The sequence below is a fragment of the Manihot esculenta genome, chromosome 6 (genome assembly GCF_001659605.2).
Source record: "Manihot esculenta cultivar AM560-2 chromosome 6, M.esculenta_v8, whole genome shotgun sequence".
NCBI lineage: Eukaryota > Viridiplantae > Streptophyta > Magnoliopsida > Malpighiales > Euphorbiaceae > Manihot > Manihot esculenta.
This window is the reverse complement of record NC_035166.2, coordinates 9,927,370-9,948,372: the sequence shown is the minus strand read 5'-3', so window position 1 is coordinate 9,948,372 and position 21,003 is coordinate 9,927,370. Positions and strand designations below refer to the sequence as shown.

The 21,003-nt window shown below is 32.8% G+C and overlaps 1 protein-coding gene across 1 annotated transcript; it reads right to left on the bottom strand.

The window, feature by feature from the left end:
• Positions 1-5,272: 5,272 nt before the first annotated feature.
• Positions 5,273-9,742, bottom strand: LOC110616711 (26S proteasome non-ATPase regulatory subunit 9). Its single transcript, XM_021759182.2, has 5 exons — positions 9,474-9,742; positions 9,309-9,369; positions 7,020-7,124; positions 6,146-6,509; positions 5,273-5,535 (listed from the first exon to the last, which is right to left on the bottom strand). Exons 1-5 carry the CDS (start codon positions 9,612-9,614, stop codon positions 5,514-5,516), a joined length of 693 nt encoding a protein of 230 aa, XP_021614874.1. The 5' UTR covers positions 9,615-9,742; the 3' UTR covers positions 5,273-5,513.
• Positions 9,743-21,003: the final 11,261 nt, after the last annotated feature.

Below are 21,003 nucleotides of genomic sequence, written 5' to 3'. Positions count from 1 at the left end.
ACAACTACTGTCAAAAATTTAGACTTTGCTGCTGTCCAACCTCCTGCAAATAGAGACAACAGTTGTTGTCCATCTGCTGAAAATTCCACAATTACATCAGCAATTGCTGAACTTGCTGTCCAAAAATCAGCAAGTGTTGAATCTGCCACCATTGCATCCCTTATTGCTGTCCAAACACCAGCAACCTCAGAAATTGACACAACTGAACCAGAAGTTGTTGCACTTGCTGAACCAGCAACATACACCACTGAAATAGCTCCTGAACAACCAGCAAAGAAGCAACAAGTGGGACAAATGGCTTCATCCTTGAGTAAACTTGAACCACAAGGAAAGCTACCTTCCCAAACTGAGATAAATCCAAGGAAAAATGCTAGTGCCATCACATTGAGGAGTGGAAAAGAGCTGCAAGATAGTAAGGCTGAAAAATTGAAGAAACAGGCCATGGAAGAAAATCTGCCAGAAAGTGATCAGGGCAGTGATTTGCCCAAATCACCCAGGCAATCTGCCCAAATCAACCAGCAGACAGAAATGACAGAAGGTGATTTGCCCAAATCACCCAGGCAATCTGCCCAAATCAGTGAGCAGACAGAAATGACAGAAGGAGATCTGCCCAAATCAACAGATGATCTGCCCAAATCACCTAAGCAAACAGACCCTGTCTTGCCCAAATCACTAGAGCAGACAGACTTGGTAGAGAGTGATTTGCCCAAATCACCCAGACAATTTGCCCAAATCAGTGAGCAGACAAACATGACAGAAGGCGATCTGCCCAAATCATCAGTGCAAGCAGAATTCAATTTGCCCAAATCACCAATGCAGACAGACACGATAGTCAGTCGATCTGCCCAAATCATCAGCGATGATCTGCCCAAATCAATCAGCAGACAGCAGGCAGAGTCCCAGATAGCAGCTGCACCAGATCTGAAGCCCTTGCCCAGCCACCTCAAATATGCCTACTTGGAAGTTGAAAATACACTTTCAGTAATTATTTCCAACCAACTCAGCAAGGAGGAAGAAGAAAAGCTCCTTGATATGTTAAGGAAACACAAGAAAGCAATTGGGTGGACCTTGGAGGACGTAAAAGGCACCTCAAGACCCTTTGGTGGAGGCTCATCTCACCAGAATCAAGGACAAAATGCAGCATATGGAGCACTTGTTGCAGCTGCCGGTGGACCATTTTTCTGCCCACAGACCATGACAGCCAGTGATTTGGCCGGGTGATTTGCCCAAATCACCTGCTCTAATCACCCACATCCCAGGCAGTCCCTTTCCTTCTCCTTATTAATTTTTTCATATTTATGTTTAAACATTGAGGACAATGTTTGGGATAGGTGTGGGGGTATTTACTGTTAGGTTATTTTGCATTGTTTACATTATCTTTTTGCTTTCTTTTTGTTTCTTTTTACATCTTTTTGCCCCATAAACACACACCAAAATTTTTTCTTTTTTCACACATTTTTCACACACACACACAGAATTTTGACTTAGCTTTTGCTCTACTCAGCATAGATAACAAGGTTAAAAGAGCTCCTTATCTCATGACCCCATTGATTATCCAACCCTTTAAACCTAAATTGAACCATGCACAGTGTGTAGCCTTTACTTAGGAAGTTTTTCTTCTTAAATTGAGTTCTTGAAACTGCTGTGGCCAATAGGAAAGGAAAATAAAATACATGCAATAAAAGTTAATGTAATTCTCTTTGAGTTGATTTGCCCAAATTGATATAAAAAGGAAAAAGAAAAAGAAAAACTCAGCAAATCAAAAAGCACAACCTGTTCCTATGATCTAAGGCTATGAACTGAGCTAATAGTCACTTGGACAAGTGACCAACTGAGTAACCGGAGGTGTATTACCCATGTGCACCGTCGCGTAAAAAGGTTGGTGACTTTTCAAGCATAAAATAAAGTTTCGATGGTCTAAGATTATGAACAGAGCTAGTAGCCACTTGGACAAGTGACCAACTGAGTAACCGGGGGTGTATCACCCATATGCACCATCGCGTAAAAAGGTTGGTGATTTTTTCAGGCAAGGATAAAAAGTGCTGGTAATTAAAAATGCTTAAAATAGGGCAAGTCACTCTTAAGGGATTGCATTAAACCTAATATAAATTAATAAGCATGATCAAATAAAAAACTTTTCCTTGGCCATGGTGAGCGATAGGAAACAAGGAAAGAAGGGGACAACCTTAGTACATGCATCCTACACTGTAGTGTTTCAATTTAGGAGTCTAGGGGGGCTGATTAAGTGGTACTTAGGCTCAAAAGAAAAAGGAGCTTGATTGACTAAGTTGTTTGTTGCTTGAGGACAAGCAAAAAGCTAGGTGTGGGGGTATTTGATCAAGCATAATTTAGCCACATTTTTATTATATTTATTACTGTTTATTTACACATTTTTCTAGCTTAATTTGTGTTTTTGTCATGTTTTTGCAGAAAAGGAAGAAATTGGAAAGTTGGAGAAAAAGTGAAGAAAAAGCTGGAAAAGTGATTGGGTCTGAGTGATTTGGCCAAATCACTCGCAGGAACTGGCCAAATCACTCGCAGAGACAGAGACAGAAACTGGACTGAACCCCAGGAAGCGATTGGGGCAAAATGAGCAAGTGATTTGCCCAAATCACTCGCAGGATTTGCCCAAATCACTTTAATAGCAGAAAATACAGCAGAGGCGGGAAAAGAGCAGAAATTAGAAATTCAAAGAAAAGAAGTCCAAGTCCACTTCAAACACCACAAGATCAGTCCCAAGAGCCACGCCCTTCACTTAGAGAGTTCCATTCTCAATCAAATACAAAAACCAAAGAGGAATCAAAGACTACAAAGAAGACCAAATCAAATTGAGATTCCAAAACCCTAATCAAATTGGAATTGGGATTCTCCAGCTATATAAGGGCAACATCCAAACCAGCATATCATCATCTTTCAGCATCTGCCATCCTCGGAAATTCTCCAGCAACACAGCAGCAACTTTCTTTTTCTTTTCTTCTTTATTTTTGTGTATTTTAGTCACCATGAGTGGCTAAATTCATTATTTTCTAGTTGAAGTTGGAAAATTCAGATTTGTGATGAATTGGGAGATTTAAATCTCCATTGTTAAACTTCTAGTTATTTTCAATATTTATGCAATTTGATCTTTCTATAATTGTTGCTTTGCTTTTAGAATCAATTTAGGCCTATTGCTTTTAATTGCTTGAGTAACAATTGTTTGAATAATTTAAGTCCGTAATTGCTTATATTATTTGAACACAAATTTAATCAAGTTGCATGATCTAAACTTGACCACGCGGTTGGCAAGATTAGAATTAGGTTTCTCTAAATCTTAATGCAGTTAACAGTTGTTCGATGCCAAAGGCCCCAAGGACGTTCCTTGGCAACTTGTTAACTAGTGTTTGATTAGCAAACGTTTCCTAATCAAACTAGAACTAAGGAGGAATTTGGATTGTGAGAAGCGTCTTCCACATCCTAAACTAATTTATTGAGATAAATAGGAGTATTAAATAATCAATGATCAATTCTAAACAATCTGAAATATATCCATACTTCAACTAGAAGCTTTTCTCTTATTGATTTACTCATCTTTAATTTATTGCTTTCTTTTGCTATTTAGTTTTAATTCATCAAATCAAACCCCCCTCTTTTAATTACTTGTTATTACTTGCCTTAGTCATCAATAGGAAAATTCGTAGTGTCAAATCCCTGTGGTTCGACCCTATTGCCACTATCTACAAGTTAATTGTTGATTGTTTAATAGGTTTATTTTTGACGGCTTCGACAACCGTTATCACTGCTCCTCATGAAATCCTACATAAGCAGCACTACAGCACCTTCAATTTAATTACCAAATTGGAAATGGCATTAACAGAATAGTCCCTTTATGTTATGGTTCCAGATTACAGAAGGCGTCATGAGATGATTGATAGAAAGGGAGCTCGCCAGAGGGAGCTCTTAACATCTCAAGACTCACAACTAAAACTTCTAATTAGAGTAGAAGTCTAATACAAGCAATCATTTGATCTAAGATAAGATAATAAAAAATATAATAAAATAAGATAATAAAAAATCTGAAAAAAAACTACTAGATTAATAAAATCTATTTGTTATGAATTTAGACTATCCATTATCCACAACATCACTTTTTTCTTCAAAAGTGAGCTTATCGTCAAGTTCAGTTGTAGTATCAGATTCTGATTGCCTAGATGTCTAGATCAAAGACAATTTCACTTGAAACTAAATCAAATTCTTTTGAAACATGATTACTGCTCCATTCTTGTAGATCTTGAAATGTAAGATGATAATATACCATTTGTGCCATCGCACAATGAAAAATCAACCACAGGTACCTCTATCTTCTCATTCGCTTGTTGACTAAAATTTGATTGGATACTGCTCGATCTATCTTGATTTTGGTTCTACTCCTATTAAAGGTTTGAACTAATTCAGAAATTGCTAAGCTAAGTCATTCAATCGTCCATCAAATTGTTGCACGAAAGAATTTAATTTATCTTTTAGATTTGTTGAAACACTCGAGACAATAAGTTCTGATATCAAGTTGATATAGTCTCAGATCACAATTCGTGTTATGAGATGATTGATAAATAAAAAATAAAAAAAAAAAAAAAAAAAGCTCATTAAAGAAAGTTCTTAACACCTCAAGACTCACAAAAGAGTCTCAATTTCATAATTTTTAAAATAAATTTACATATTTTTATCGAATAAAATAAACTTATTTTATAATGGAAGTTCTAAAATTTCTAATAAAAAATAAAAGTCTAATACAAATAATCATTAGATTTAGAATGAAATAATAAATAAAATTATAAAATAAAATTATAAAAAATTTAAAAGAATTACTAAATAAATAAAATCGGTTTGTTATGGATTTAGAGTATCCATTATCCATAACGTGCTTAATAAAATGAAACAAGATTCACTTTGACTTGAGAAAGCTTGTGCTTGGACTGTTAAAGGATCTCAAGACATCGAGGACTAATGAATTCATGCAGGTAATGAATTCATTGTCATGCATGTTGATCAAGTTTTGAAATATACGCTTGTACATTATTTATAATTAGGGAAGAGTTTGATTACACATATAAACAGTATGCTTGTAATCTCTCCTACAAAAGTATTATTTCAATGACATGCTTAAATACAATGATGAACCCATCGTGGTGAGCCTCTCCTTTCCTGGAGATGTTGAACTTGTACGAGTCCCATGCTAAACAAATCCTTTTTTTTCTTTATGATAGCAAAATTTAAAAAAAAATGTAGAATAAGTAACTGAATCGAAAGAACTGTTTTCATATATTTTCCACAGAATCTCAAGTAATCCAAACTTGTGATTCCTTATATAACAGTTATAAAATCCTGAAACTACATAGAATAATTAGTTTGCTTCCCAGAAAAATAAGAAACGAGAAAGGATGTGTTTGCTGTAAACATGCCAATCCAGGCACTGCCTTACAAGCAAAATACAAACCACTCTACCCAGTTCACACCACGGAATAACAGAATATAACCAGCTATAAAATCCGGAAACTGCAACTGCAAGCATCAAACAGAACACCGAGTTAGTAACCACATGAATTAGCAGTTGCAGGTAGCAAGACTACAAGGGATGATCAACGTATCTTGGTGGAACCGTAAAGAGTACAAACTATAAAAGTTGCACAATATAGCATGTGAGTATACGTTTTGATTAGTTTTGCAAATGAATATTTATAAATCGATTTAAATCATTTATAATAATGAAACCAAACAGCAACAAAATAAATTGGTTCAGTTTGTATAACACATGATAATCCATCCCTAAAAGTTCTTGAGATAACTATGGATATCAACTTCTTTAGAGCAGATATTGCACAAACTTACTTGAAAATACAATTATGGGTAACGGGAAACTAGAAGGACTAAAAGATAAATAGCAAATAGAAGAGCAAACTGAAACAGTATTATAGCAGTATTATAGCAAATCAACCAGTAAAAAATTATTCTGTAGGCCAATCAAAATTTATTTCGTTGGCAATGCTAACAGGTATAGCACATGTTAATAGTTTGAGAAACAAGAGACCATTCTTAACCTAAGGCATTAACCAAATGGTTTAATGGGTTTATTCAATGAAGCAATATCAACAAGAGATAATAACCAACATACCCCAGTAGACCTCTGCCTTGCCATGCTCTTGGAGTTACTGTTGCATTCATTGGGGCACCTTGCCTCAAAACTACAACAGGTATTGCATGACCCTGATTTGCCTGAGCCTCAGTAGCAAGACTTTGCAGAAGATGATCACCAACTTTGTATTCCACACTGCCAAATTTAACAATCTGATCTCCAAGTTGTAAACCATCCTCGGCTGTAGGAGATCCATCAGCTATTGCATCAACCACTGCAAAGGGTATGCTGACAATCACATCCAAATCCATAGAACTGGGAGACTCGCCTAGAACAACATTGTGAGAGGATGCAGCAGCAGTGGCAGTTGATGAGTCTAGATTATTTGATGCTCCATCATGCACTTGCAGATAAGTAAAACTACTCAGCTGATTGTATAAAAAGAAGTCATTTCTTTATGCAGATATTTAGACAACAGTTTTAAAGAGGTGAGGTGGACAAACATGGCTAGTTGTCCTATGGGACTCAACTATAGTAATCACACTATATTTGGGCTAACTAATGGAAGGATTATAATAGGAAATAAGCATAAATAATTCTATCCATTTGGAAATGAATTAAAAAAATATGAAACCAAAGCATGTTTGTTGCTATATCAAACTTTTTATTCAAAGTTTTCTCTCATTCAAATGGCAATATGGTTTAGGTCCATTCTATCATGCTCCCTATTGTTGCTAAAAAAGATATAACATATACCCAGTGCAGAAATATGCCCCTTCCCTATTGGAAAATAGTTCATGCACAAATTTTAGAAGTGACGGCACCAGCTTCAAGTCAGTTCCACCAAGTTACATCAGTAGATGAGCTTTATTCAATATTTCCCTCAATAAATCTCATTGAGTTCAGTATCTACCTGAATCCTTAGGGGATGATGGTCTAGAAGCAAGTCTAGCTGAATGCAGAACTAGTATATTTTCAGATATTTTCTCTGTGATCTCCTTGTGATCACTTCGCAGCACTGCAATAGAAGATAGAAAGTCAAATACCATTACCTTATATCACAGATATTAATTCTGCTGCTTCACATATCACACACAACTACCAGCAGAAGATGACCTTAAATCAAGAAAATATAGCTACTAATGAAGAAATCTTTCAATTGATGTAGCGTGCAGCAAGAGTGCACTGATTAAAACAGTGTCAAAAGGAATTGACACTCCCATAAATAATTTATCTTCTGCAAATTCCCATTAGTTTTGCTAATAAAAATTTTTTATGAATTTATTATACACTCAAATGATTTGGTGTATGATGTACCAAGTGCATAGCACCATCAAAGATACAAACAGTTTGGCAACATGTAATTAACATCAAGGTACCATAAAAAGGACATAAAATAATTTAGCTTATTTTCAAACACATAAAAAGGACTGCAGTTGACTGATGATCATGCTAACCATCCACAGCTGTTTGCCACTGATATGAAATGCACAAGTTATAGTAATGTTCAACTTAAAAAGTATGAGCAATATAGGACCAAAATGAAAGCCACTTTCTAAAATGCAGCAAAATGAGTTCAGCAGTTATACTACAGGAAACATAAATACTTCCCATGTCACAAATAGGAAACAATGTATGTGCTACAGACAGTATCAATAATTTTAAGAAGTGGCAAGTCTTCACCCTGCATTTTCCAGTTAAATTCCAGCAGACTATGGCATACATAATTCTTTCTCAATTGGCTACTACTTCTATAATTGGATGTACAACAGATTGGGAGTCCAAATTTTTAATTACTGTTGCATACAAAAAAGTTATGAATGTGCCCTAAATCAAATAAAATTTCTAGGTGTGGGGTTCTTCTTTTGTAAGAACCCAGCACCCAGCACCCGCATAGTATGCTGGTGTATAGATACAATTGAGGTGCCTCTTCATTTGCTGCAATATCTTCAAACAAATTTGTTGATTTCTATACTCCATTTTTCAGATCAGTTCTCCATTTTTTTCTTCCGAATCTTCAAATATCTCGAATGGTGATCATATGAAACTTTATGTCTTTCATCCCACATTGGTTTGGTTTGGTTTGGGAGAGAAATAATGTGTCCCTTATAAGGGTCTTGGACACTCCTTCCCCTTGAGTTAGGGTTTAAAATTAGTAAAGTCTAACCCAAATTTAACATGGCATCAAAGTCTCCTCATCTGATGTTAGGCCGCTCCAATTTAGTTCTGGACGTGAGAGGAATGTGTTGAATCCCACATTATTTTAGGATAGAGATAATATTCTTTTTATAAAGATTTTGAGCAATCTTTCCTTTTGGACCTCTTGGACTAGTTTTTGGAGTGAGTTAGACACGATTCAAATTTGACACACATATTTCCTAGTTAATACATCTCAGCACACTAAACTCCTCATTGGTAACTGATATCTATTGCCCTGGTTGATTATCTGCACCTCTTATGATGGTTGAGGGTCTTGCAGTATCCAGGTTGTAAGGTCTGATTTTTCATGGAAGAGTACCTTGGTTGTCCTAGGTACTTTGGTGTAGGTAGCAAGGCCGGTATAGTGTTAGTGGGTAACATGAACCTACTCGGATTCTTAGTTTAGACTTGAAGGGCAGATAAATAAGGTTCTTGCATTTTGCCGATGAATAAGCTGACGCAGATCCTTTGGGTTAAACTTAGACATTATAATTCATAATTGTTTATGGTTTTAATCCACTTGAGAAGCGACTTATGGCATAGTCTTTGGAAAGGAAACTCCGCTAAGCAAGACATAAAACTAAACAAGGTCATGTTGGATGGTACACTGCTTCTTGAGATTCTTCAGGTCTGTAATGGATCTCCATACCCAGTCTCCAAAGTAATTAACTCTAAGTGTAAATTCCACCGAACCAACTACATATTCTGAAACCGAGCCCAGAAGGAGAACAGAGAATAACAAAGAGCAGAATGACTTCATCGATCAATCGACGAATATAAGAGTGAACATAATTCCAGCTTTTATACGCTCGTAATTGCTACAAACTCTAAGGCGTAATCGTTTGCTATCCCATTTTACTTAACTGGATGGATCCTTCATCACAAATGGACTCTTGATTGTTTGATTGAATTATCTCAAAACAACCACACTAATTATCTGCTAACAAAAATGAAATAATAAATAAATCATCAAAAAATACAACCAAAAAAACAGGAATAATACCAGCAAGACGATTCCGCTCTGCTCTCACAGCTGGAATGTCAATATCTGCACGAGGAAATCCCTAAAATTTTGCGAGCAAAACCCTTAGATAAGATACGAGAATCAGGTCACAGGAACTACTAAGCAACAATAACAACGATTTCGAAGAGAAGAAAAACTTCAAACCTCGGCGTCGACGAGATTGCCGGAGAGACCGGGACCGCCAGGCTGACAAAGGCGCTCAATGATAGCATTCATCTCTGCTTCGATGACGGCTCTCCTCTCTGCAAGCTTCACTGTTTCTGCTTTGAGATTGGTGGCCACCATTTTCTGAGCTGAATTTGGTACTGGTTTATGGCTTCCCCTTCGATGGATCGAAGATATGCAAGGGTTTTACACTTCTACTTACATGCTGTTTGGTTCTAATAGCTTTACGTAGAATTCCTTAGAATTTTTTACGTCTATTATAATTTCATAATCGAAATTAATTTACTTTCGTTTTTTTTATTACGCTACAATTAATAGTAAAATGATTTTTTTTAATTTTTTTACAAATTAAAATTAAAATTAAAATATTTTATAGTTTATAAATCTTATATATATATATATATATATATATATATATGCTAAAACAAAGACAAAGTTACACTATTTATTTAGTATTCAACTTTTTAATTTTAATTTTTACAAATTTTTTAGTTTTTCCTTTTTTTTTTATTTTGATTGAATTCATTGAAATTTTTATATTTAAAAGTTAATATTAATTAATTTTAATTTATTAATTATATTTTAAAAATTTAAATTAATTAACTGCATCAATATCTAAATTCATTAATTTGCTTTAGAGTAAGCTTATTAATATTTATAATCAATTAAAAACAATAAAAAATACCAGTAAAGAAGCATCGTGAATTTAAGTTTTTTATAAACAAATTTAATTTTAACTATATCCATTATTTATTATTAAATGAATTATTAAAATTTAATTTAATTGTGAAATTAAAATTTAATTTTCGAATATGCTTTGGGGGTTTGATGATAGCATCTGAATTAGGAGGATTTCTGCGTATCGATTGACGTGACATTTTGGAATTGCACCACTGCATCCGATGATTTCTACTCCCATTGAACTTTTTCTGATCTTTTTCTAGTTACTACATTTCTTCCATCTAGTTGTTATTGTCGGTGATCATTTTAGTTTTTTGCTACTGTCTGCTGTTGTTTTTGTATTTCCTGACTTCTTATTTGTTGCTTATTCGATTTCCTTTTGTATTGTATTGACACTGTGATGGGCTCTGTTTGGCATGATGGGCTCTGTTTGGCAATCTAAAATGATGTTTTGGTTCCACGTGTCGCTTATCGAAAGGCTCACTCTGCAGAACAGGCCAATTTTTCACACATTGTCCAGCCGCTAGGCCACTGTCTACATTGGTAGGCCTACGAACTGCAAGTAGATTGGCGCATGGGTGAGGGACAGCTCATGCCGCAAGCGAGGTCTAACAGGCCAGTTCAATAGGCCTATGGAGAACAACTGTGAGAACTCTCTCAACACTGCCAGAAGACGTGCGGCCAACCACAAGCCAGCTGCCTACCACAGGCCAGCAAGCGCGCGCCAGAGGCTTCCAGGCCGGGCAAGAAGGCTCTAGAGTTTGCCAGGCCTCTGCCACAAGCTGCCCGAATCTTATGAAAGTTTCTCAACCCTTCTGGACGGCTACTGTAATTCTCTAGAATTTCTTAGGCCTATAAATAGGATAGTCACCCTCATTTTTACACATCTGAGAATGGTAAAGCAACCACACTCTTGTAAAGTTTCCTTTGAGAGCTAATATACTTTTTTTGCCACAATTCTGCCACATTTTTCTTTCTGTCTTTCACACCCACGTTTTACAAACCAATTTCTTACAATTTGCAAGCCAACTAGGGGTTTCAAGGTTGACTAACATACTCATTGGAGAGTTTAGTATCGCATGGGGAAAAGCACTTGGAGAATAAGTGAGTCCGTGACACATAGCAGTGGCATTACAGTGTAAGTCTGGCAGTAGATTCTTTTTAGTGTTTGCTTGGTTTAATTTATTTGTGGTGGGTTGACTTTTTTTATATGGTTCGGTTTAATTGGCTTTTTATATAGTTGAATTTATTTTTTTTTTTAATTTTTTATATCTGAATCTCTAATATAGTCCTCTCTGATTGTATATTAGCCTTAATAGGCCTTGTTAAATGTAATACATAATGAATAAGTAAAAAATATAATACATAATGAATAAGTAAAAAATAAAAATAAAAGACAAATGCTTTTTAAATTACATGACATATGCTTATTAAACTATGCCACCTATGCATTTTATAAATTTTTTTCTTCCATATAAAGATCAATATCTTTTTATTTTATTTTGAACTAAATATAGTTTATTTTCTAATTATTAAATAAATAACTTTTTATGAGTGAAATAACTTCTGCTTATTAATACTCAAATAAGTGAGATTTTTTTCTACTAGTTTATATATATATATATTCATTTCCCTTTATTAAATAAGTTGGCATGGTTTTTAATATCAAGACTAAAATTAATAAAATTATTTTTGAAAATAGAATAAAATTGAAAAAAAAAATTAATTTTATTTATTAGACCTAAGAGAAAATATAGTAAAATATTTAATAAAATTAAGTATCATATTCACAACTTAATGAAAGTGTCTATAAATTTTCTGTTTATCTTCACTTCATTTTACTAAAATATAAAATAAAATTATTTTTTATTAAAACATCAATTAAATAATTTATTAATGTGATTTTTGCTATTATTCGCGCATAACGATAGTTATTCGACTAGTTTATAATAATTAACATTAAAAAAAGTATATTAATAACATAAAATTAATTTTGTATTAGATGTTTATATTATTATTAAGAGTATAATAAATTTAGATATAATAAATTTTCTTTTAAAAAGATAAGTTTACAGGATTGAAAATTCTCTATAGCGGTTAGGTCTTGTTTTGGTGGCAAGTGGGTGGTTTCATACTCTTGTAGCAAGTAGGGGTGAGCATTCGGTCAGTTCGATTTAAAACCGAACCGAACCGAATAAACTGAAAACCGAAATTTTAGTGTTTATGAAAACCGAACTGAACCGATTTTGGTCAGAAACCGAATCGAACCGAACCGGTCTGATTCGGTTCGATTCGATTCGGTTTGATCGGTTTCGATTTTTAATAATTTTTTTATTTTTTACACTTTATTTTTAATATTTTAAAATTTAATTAAAATATTTTAATCTTAATATGATTTAATTTCTCCATATTATTGAAAAAATATATTATTATCATTAATCGGTTCGATTTGGTTTTTTCGATTTTTTTCTGATCAAAACCGAATCAAACCGAAATAATAGAAATTTCTGAAATTAAAAACCGAACCGAACCGAACCGAACTGAAATGTATAAAAAACCGAATCAAATTTTCAAATCGGTTCGATTCGGTCAGTTTTTTCGGTTTGAACCGAATACTGCTCACCCCTGGTAGCAAGGGATTTCATGGCATTAGACATTCATGGTTTAAAACTGGAGGCTACTATGGCTAGGGTGAGCATTTAAATCTGAAAAAGTAAAAAATTAAAATTTAAAAATTTTATGAAAATTGAAATGAATTGGAGGAAAAATTAATTTGAATCAAATCAGTCTGATTTAATTTGATTTGATTTGATTTGGTCGGTTGAGTTTTTAACAAATTTTTTTTATATCTTATTTTTAGTGTTCTAAAGTTTAATTAAAGTGTTTTAAGATTGGATAAGGTCTAATCTCCTTATATTATCAGAAAGATACAATAGTATTAATTAATTGGTTTGGTTCAGTTTTATTAAATTTTTTTATCGAAATCAAACTAAATCGAAATAATTAAATTTTTTGAAAATAAAAATTAAATATAATCGAAATAAATATTTAATCGAACTGAATTTTTAAATTAATTTGATTCGATCAATTATTTTAATTTGAACCAAATAATGCTCACTTTAACTATGGCATCTTTGCGAATATAAAACAAGGAAGAAGAAGCTTTGCAACTACCAAATCATTCTCTACGTCCTCGACATGTAGATTCTACTTTATTTTGGGTCGATTGCTAACCGAGAAAACTATTTATTTTTATGTGTTTATGAACACTTTGATTGCTATTTGGCATATAGGGGGAGGAGTATTCATGCATGAACTTGAATGTTGACACTACCTAAGAGCTACTCTAAACTAAAACATAATATTGCTGAAAGTGGTGCCAATGGTTTAGGTTTGTATGTGTTTTTTAGTCGTGAATTGCCTGTATATACTTACAATTATTCGACACCTGTTTATTGTTAAATCTACTCTCAGTGATAATAAGAAATGGTCTAGGTATATTGACCTTACCCCTTCATTTTGTAGTTAAGCTTTAGTAACATTAGTCTACCAAGTTGATTTAGATGCAACTTCTAACATTAACAGTATTGATGATTTTGCAATATCAGCAGCGAGACCTGCTAGATAGACTTGCTGATAGCCATAATTATATAAGTTAGAACTACCAAAGACTCGACAATACTCGTGTAGTTTGAATTCTTAAGGAACTAGTGCATTTGAAAAAGCCAACAATTTTTTTTAATGGAAACCTTAGTTCATTCTTTAAAAAATCAAGGAGTTCCATTACAATTTGATGAAACTATTCTGATGGATAGGGAAGGACAAAGGGTTGGTGTATTAGTACTTTAGAAGGATGCCTAAGTCATTAATATTGTTGGTTTCTCTAATGATTATATAGATATTGTAACGACTCGAAAACTTGAACACTACCGGTGCTAGAGTTCAGATCAACTTAAGATCGCTAGAATCCGCATCAAGCCTACCATACATCCTGTTGCACATGATATAATCCTAAAATATGATCATAAAAGCATATAAAAATATTTCTATCTCATGAATCGAAACCTGACTTGTGCATGTATAATAACTGAAAACATCAAATTCATACTGGAGCTCTCATCAAATTCTCAAGTATGGTCAACATTACATGCCTCAGTTTAGCTCAAACATAATTTAAACTTTAAAATTTTTACATAAGAATATCATAAACAAGGGATTATATACATATAAAAAAACTCGGACAAGGCACAATTCTAATCTACAAAATGAATTACATGTCCACAGCTATATTATTATATCAAAACTATACCAAACAACTCTGCTGAACTCCCGAGCTAACTCTGGTCCTGCAAATCTGGGGTTAGAGGAAATGGATAACCTACAAGAGCCTAGTGAGCAGTAACATAAGCAAAAGCAATTTAATAAAATATATGATCATATGAATATGTCACAACATAAATAATTCACATCAAGACGGACTTGTCACCAATAACCCTCCATAATTCCAATAGTGCATGTCTCACAACGGGTGCTGCTCAGGACTTCCTCTTAAACATAACATAATATATCTATAGTACTAGGGGCGTAGAATGGACAACCCTGATCTTTTTCTTACATAATGCCAGGAGCGTAGAATGGACAACTCTAGTCTTTCCATATCCATCATAACATATCATAGTATGATCGAGAGCTAGTGGGTTATCCAACATCCATCCACAACAATAATTAATTGTGCAATGCATCATATTCGTGAATTCTAATGGAAAACAACTTAATCATATATACATGACATTCGTGATGCATGAGTATGCTTAAAATATTTGATTTCTTTAAAAATAATAGTTTAGTTTAGTTCTACTCACCTCTGATTGACGCTAGACTATCTCTGAGGTAGTTATCTCACTGTTGACATTTACGGTCTCCTAAGTCCAATTCTATACGGACAGACTTAAATGAGAGACCAAATATAACTTTTACAATAGTTGACACTACCCCAATAAACCCCTATAAATATATAAGAAAACATGCGGGAAACAAGCTAAAAACGGCTGGATAGGAGACTTTCAGCGATTGCTTCGGTAGCCTAAAGTCCGCTTATAGATCAGAAGGTTAAACCTTTGGAGGCAGGTTAGACACAAGCAGGTTTGGCGGTTGAATCTAGATTTTTCTGCAAAGTAGAACCCGATTCGACCTCAGCCAACAGCTCTCAAAACACTTCCAAACTTACATGCAGAAACTTAAAAATATACTTCAACTACCTAGAAGCCTCTAAGCAACCAAAAGACTAAAAAAGAAACCACATGCAAGCAATCTAGCACATCATATTCAAGATTTCAAAAGAAAAGGGAAAAAGACATAAAACTCTGTATGCATTTTCACTTAAGCAACTCAAGCTACACACAACCACATTGAATCCAAAAGCAATGAGTTTTGAGAAAAAATCAGGCTTACCTCTTGAAGAAAACACAAATATAGCAACAAGGAGAAATTTGAAAGAGAAGAAGAGATGAGTTCCGAAGATCCCAAAAACTAAAACTCGAAAATCAAACTTGATTCTTCAAAACAAAAGTAAAAATCATGAATTTCTAGAAGATTTGAAGAAAACTCAAAGCAAAAATCATCAAGGGGTTTTAGCCTCATCTGCCCGGAAGAAGAGAGAAGAATTTTTCTTAAAATCTGGTTGGAGGTCTTTTATAGCTGAGTCTGCCAGCTTGTATTTGGTGGCCAAACCTTGATGATTTGAAAATCAATTTTTGTTTTCTTTTTTTTAAACACATTTTAAAATTCTTGAAATTCATTTTATAAATCTCATTTTATCCTTGTAAAGATTTGTTTCAAGATTTCAGATTTCAACGGAAATTCTATTGAAAATTTAAAATTTCGACACTGAAATTTAGCCGTATATTATAGATATGGTGGTTCATGAGCCGATAAGTGTTCGTAGCAACTAACTGAGTTTTATGGTTTCCCAAAAAGAAATAAACGTAAAATAGGGATATTCAATGATTGATTTAGATCAATTTTAGATTCAAACTAAGCTCATCAATCATGAAACTAGTTATTCGAGTTTGCAATCACAAACTAATTTAATTTGTTGTATCTCAATAATTGGTTAAGCAATTACAAACTATTTAATTGTCTTAGACCCAATCAAATATTAAAATAAATTTTATCTAATTAAAGTCATACTAACTATGAAATATAAATAAAAAGTTATTCATTCAGATTTTAACTACAAACCATTTATCTGTTTATATTTTACAAAAATAACAAAAACACAAAGTGAAAAATATTACTATAAGAATTATAATTTTTACTAATAAAAAAATAACTACTAACTTAATTTTATCTCGTTAATGATATATATAATGACCAATAATGTAATTGATTGTTTTATATTAAATTTTAACTAGTATATTAAAATATAACTCCGGTTCATCCACATAGCTGGAAACTCACATCGACCAATTTTATCAACTGTGATAATCCCCCATATCCAAGAATCAATTCATTTCTAAAATTCACTATTACATGAAAAATCCCGCTGTTTCTCCCAAATTTCTGATTTCATGCTCATGCTGATTCTGGTAAAACCCCATCCCTCTTCCTCAAAACCCTAAAACACTCCAAGACTCTTCCTAAATTAAAATTTTCTTTTTTATTCAATTATTATTATTATTTAATTATTTTTAATTATTATATTATAAAATAATAATTTCTTAATTTAAATTTTAACAATAATAATAATTGTCATTATTAATTTTTCATGACTATAATAATTATTATTAATGAAATATTAGTTTATTATTATTATTATTATTATTTTAAATATTAATTGTAATGTTGCTGTAATTAGTATTAATGACTAGTGTATAATAATCTCGTTAAAAATTGTTAATGATAAACGACCAAGTAAAATTATCATTAATAATTTTTAATGATCAATTTTTAATATTTAATAATAAATTTTTTTAAAAATTAATGAACACTTTTCTTATAACTAAATTAATTGTTTTTTATTATTTAAAATGTAATACTAAATTTAATTATTTTATTTTTATTTAGTTTTTTTATAATACTTTCTAATTTATACACTTTTCTTAAATAAAAATAAATGAAAATAAAATAATTAAATTTAGTATTACATTTTAAATAATAAAAAATAATTAATTTTATAAACTAAATACTTCTAAATTTTGTAAATACATTCCTAATAATAGAAATATAAAAGAAAAGTTAACTTCAAAAAGAAAAATTATAACTTTTATTTTAATTTTAAGGAAATTAAAAAATTAAAATAAAAAGTTATTTCTACACATTATTTTAACTTTTTTAAGAGTTTTGACTAGTTTTGCATAAACTAAAAAGTTAAAATAAAAAAATTAAAATAATTTATACATATTATTTTAATTTTTTATTTCAAAAATTGGCTAATTTTAATTTTATAGAAATGAAAAAAATTGAAATAAAAAGTTAAAATAATTTCTATATATTATTTTAACTTTTCAGAAATGCTATTAATTTTAATTTTCAAAAATTAAAAATGTTATTACATTTAAAATAATTACAGAAAATTAAAATATCGCATCTATAAAATATATTGAAGGTAAAAAATTATGGTTAGTTTTAATTTTATAAAAATTAAAAAAATAAAAATAAAAATAATCGAATTGATATATTACATTTTTAATAATAAATAATAAAAAATAATTAATATTATATCCAAACAAAAAAAAGAACTAGAGAAAAAAAAAGTAGAGTTAGAATTAAAGTGTGATAATCGGGCGAAGGAGGATTATTTATTAGTTTACAAACAAAAAACTATATAAATTAAATTAAATACCAAATCAATTCAATATTACTATTTAACTAAAATTTTTCTTTTTAAATTGGGTTGGATTGATCAAATTAATGAATTGATTCAACCTTGAATAATTGATGTAGAGAATCATGGGATTTACTTTTGTTATTTGGCATTTGTTTCTTTGCATGGCCTTCCTCTTAAGTGTAAGGATGTCCTTAAAAATATAAATCATACAATTAGCATATGATGATCTGAAATCTAGAAAAATAGAGTTTTACAAGAGTTCTGTAAAATTTAGAAAAAATTTAGGTCTCGAGAAGGGCAATTCTCCTTTTATCTGTTTTCTTTTGTCCGCTAGTGACGTATAACAAATTGTCTGTCTGTCATTGGGTCATCTGTCCCTGCATGCCATGTTGATACCCATGCCCCATGCGTAACGGTCTCTTAATCCCCCGGGCGTGTACGCGGATGGACCCACAAAACAGATGGATTGATCACATTCTTGATTCCGAGCTGGGCCTGAAGATAGAATTAAAGCTGAGACCAGATAGAACCTGTTTAATGGGCCGTAGAGACTGGGTCAGCCTGATTGAGGAAGCTAACTGGAGTCCGGTCTTAAAGTTGAGCGGACAGGACCTGGTTCACGTCGGGAGACTTGAAAACCTCCAAATAATGGGCTGGTACCATGGATCGAACCCAGGGTGAAGAAATCCAGCGGTCATCAACATCCTCTACACGTAATCGAAAAACCTAATCAAATGATCTGGATGAATGGAGCAAGCCCACAATATTTAAAAAAACCAAGGCACATCACACTAAGTGGAAGATATATTGGATAAAGTATTTGGATTCTTCTACTTAGTTATCTCGATATCTATAGTATTTTTTCACAGTGGTGGGATCAATTTTTACTAGAAGAAAACTGAAACACACCTATCCTGAGGGTTTAAGAGTTTGGCCGACCCCATAGCCACCTCTCGTTCAGCTCCAAAAGACTGAGATGTCTTGAAGGCTTTACCCCTTTCTCTATTTTTCTCTCCCTGGGGTTGTTGAACCCAGTCTGCTTTCTCTTTGAGGATGCTTTCAAGGGTTGGGTAACTCTGGCTCTTCTTGCATATTGCTTATCATTGGTACTATCTCCTCAAGCGAGAAAAACCTATCGACTGATATTGCACCACCCTCGATAAAGACTGTCGCATGCTTCCCCTTGTTTTTTTCAAGGCTCTATTTTAGATGGCTAGGAATGAGTTTCATACCTAAACTTGATTTTGTAAGTAGTCATTTGAGTTTGAGCGGGCCTTGCAACCTTCCTACCGTCTCTGCAAATCGACATTGGGAATGTTGGCGGTGCTGGAGAAGTTTAAAATTTTGGTCGATAGTCTCTTAGGGTTTGTTTGTTGATGGGCTTTGGGCTCTATTCTTACGGGTTACTACCATTTGTCATGAAATTTACCTTTGATAAAAAAGAATCTTTATTAGAAAATTCCTAAAGGAGAAATAGAATTAATTGGAGAGGACAAAGGCTTGGAGAAGTCATCTGAATAATGCTATTGCGATTGACTTTAAAAAAAGGTGTTAAATAGTATTTTAGAGCTAAGAAATTTTTTGACCCTCCATTTAAAATAAAAATTTTTGTTAAAAATTCAATTTAGTTGATTTTTTTTGTTGTGATTATTTTATTTTAAATAAAAAAATTCAATTTTTTAATTTAAAAAATTTTAATCACATGTAAAAGATGAAATCATATATGATATTATAAAAATTTATTTGAATTTTTTTCTTATAAAATCATTCATGGAAAGGTAAAAGTTTATTAGTTGCAACATGGTGATTTCAACACCACCTATCTACTTCATTATGAAAAAAGGGAATTACACGTCAGATTGACGTGTTCAAGATTCGTATACTAAAAATGTTAGAATTTTTCTTTTTATGCCTTTTTATGAATTTAGGAAGGCAGTGTTTCAGATAGTCCAGATAAATTGCCATGTTCATATGGTTTAAATCCAGCATTTTATCAATGATCTTGGCCTTTGATTGGTAAAAGCAACTCTTGATCATCTAAGGACAATTTCCTACAATGCTGATTGGTAGTTTTAATTTCTAAGGTGCCTATCCACATTACTATGCAAGTGGACTTATTTTTTTATGTAATATTTTGTTTAAGATTATTTTAAATATTTTGGCAAATAGTCAGAAAAAGTTATTACCGCATATTATTCACCCTTTTCAATAAGCACAATTGCCTTCTTTGAATCTCTTTACTTCTAATTCCTTTTATCTTTCACGGGGGCACAACACCTTTATGTCTACGAGTATTCTTTGTTTCAAGAGAAAAAATCGCGGGTATTGATTCTCTCCATTTAACTTTTGCCGGATATTTAACCAGTAGTAATAAAAATGAAAAATTATATAAAAAATTTAAATATTTACGATAATTCATATTTATATATAACACTTTAAATTTAATAAATTTAAATTTTTTTTAATTCATTTTTATTATTGATAACCGTCGGGTCTCGCACCCTCTTTGGGCTGAATCAGGGCCCACAAAAATAGATCGGGTCTTGAGTTCGAAACGCCCTTAGGCAGACCTGCTCAGTGGCTTCCAATTCGAGATCTAACCCGGAAGATAGGCCGGATCGTCTGCGAGCCCAGCCCAGTAAGGAAGCGGCCGGCCTAAGAAGGAGACATGGGGAGAAATGAGCAAGTCACGTCCTTTCACAGCCCTATTCGCATGCGCACTGGAAAAAATTAAATGCCCGCCTAACATAGGTATGGCAACTGATGGTACGAGCCCGCCTGACAGAGACAGACGTCACTGTATCAGAGAGGCCGTTAGGTGCCACTGGCAAGCAAAAAGAAAAGAATAAAAAGAAAGGAGTACCCTCTAAATAGATCAAGCTTACACACGCACTAAAACCTTATTCTATGGATCTTAGAATATCAATTGGCGCCGTCTGTGGGGACGAAGGAGATCTTTCCATCACCGGAGTTCCACTCTTACTACACCCACTGAGATCC

What these genes read in the sequence shown, in the direction of transcription:
- LOC110616711 (XM_021759182.2), bottom strand. Translation starts at nt 9,614, where the DNA reads ATGGTGGCCACCAATCTCAAAGCAGAAACAGTGAAGCTTGCAGAGAGG. An exon ending in AGAGCGGAATCGTCTTGCTG is followed by an intron (nt 7,125 to 9,308) that starts GTATTATTCCTG and finishes CTTCTATTGCAG; the next exon opens with TGCTGCGAAGTGATCACAAG. An exon ending in ATCATCCCCTAAGGATTCAG is followed by an intron (nt 6,510 to 7,019) that starts GTAGATACTGAA and finishes CTTATCTGCAAG; the next exon opens with TGCATGATGGAGCATCAAAT.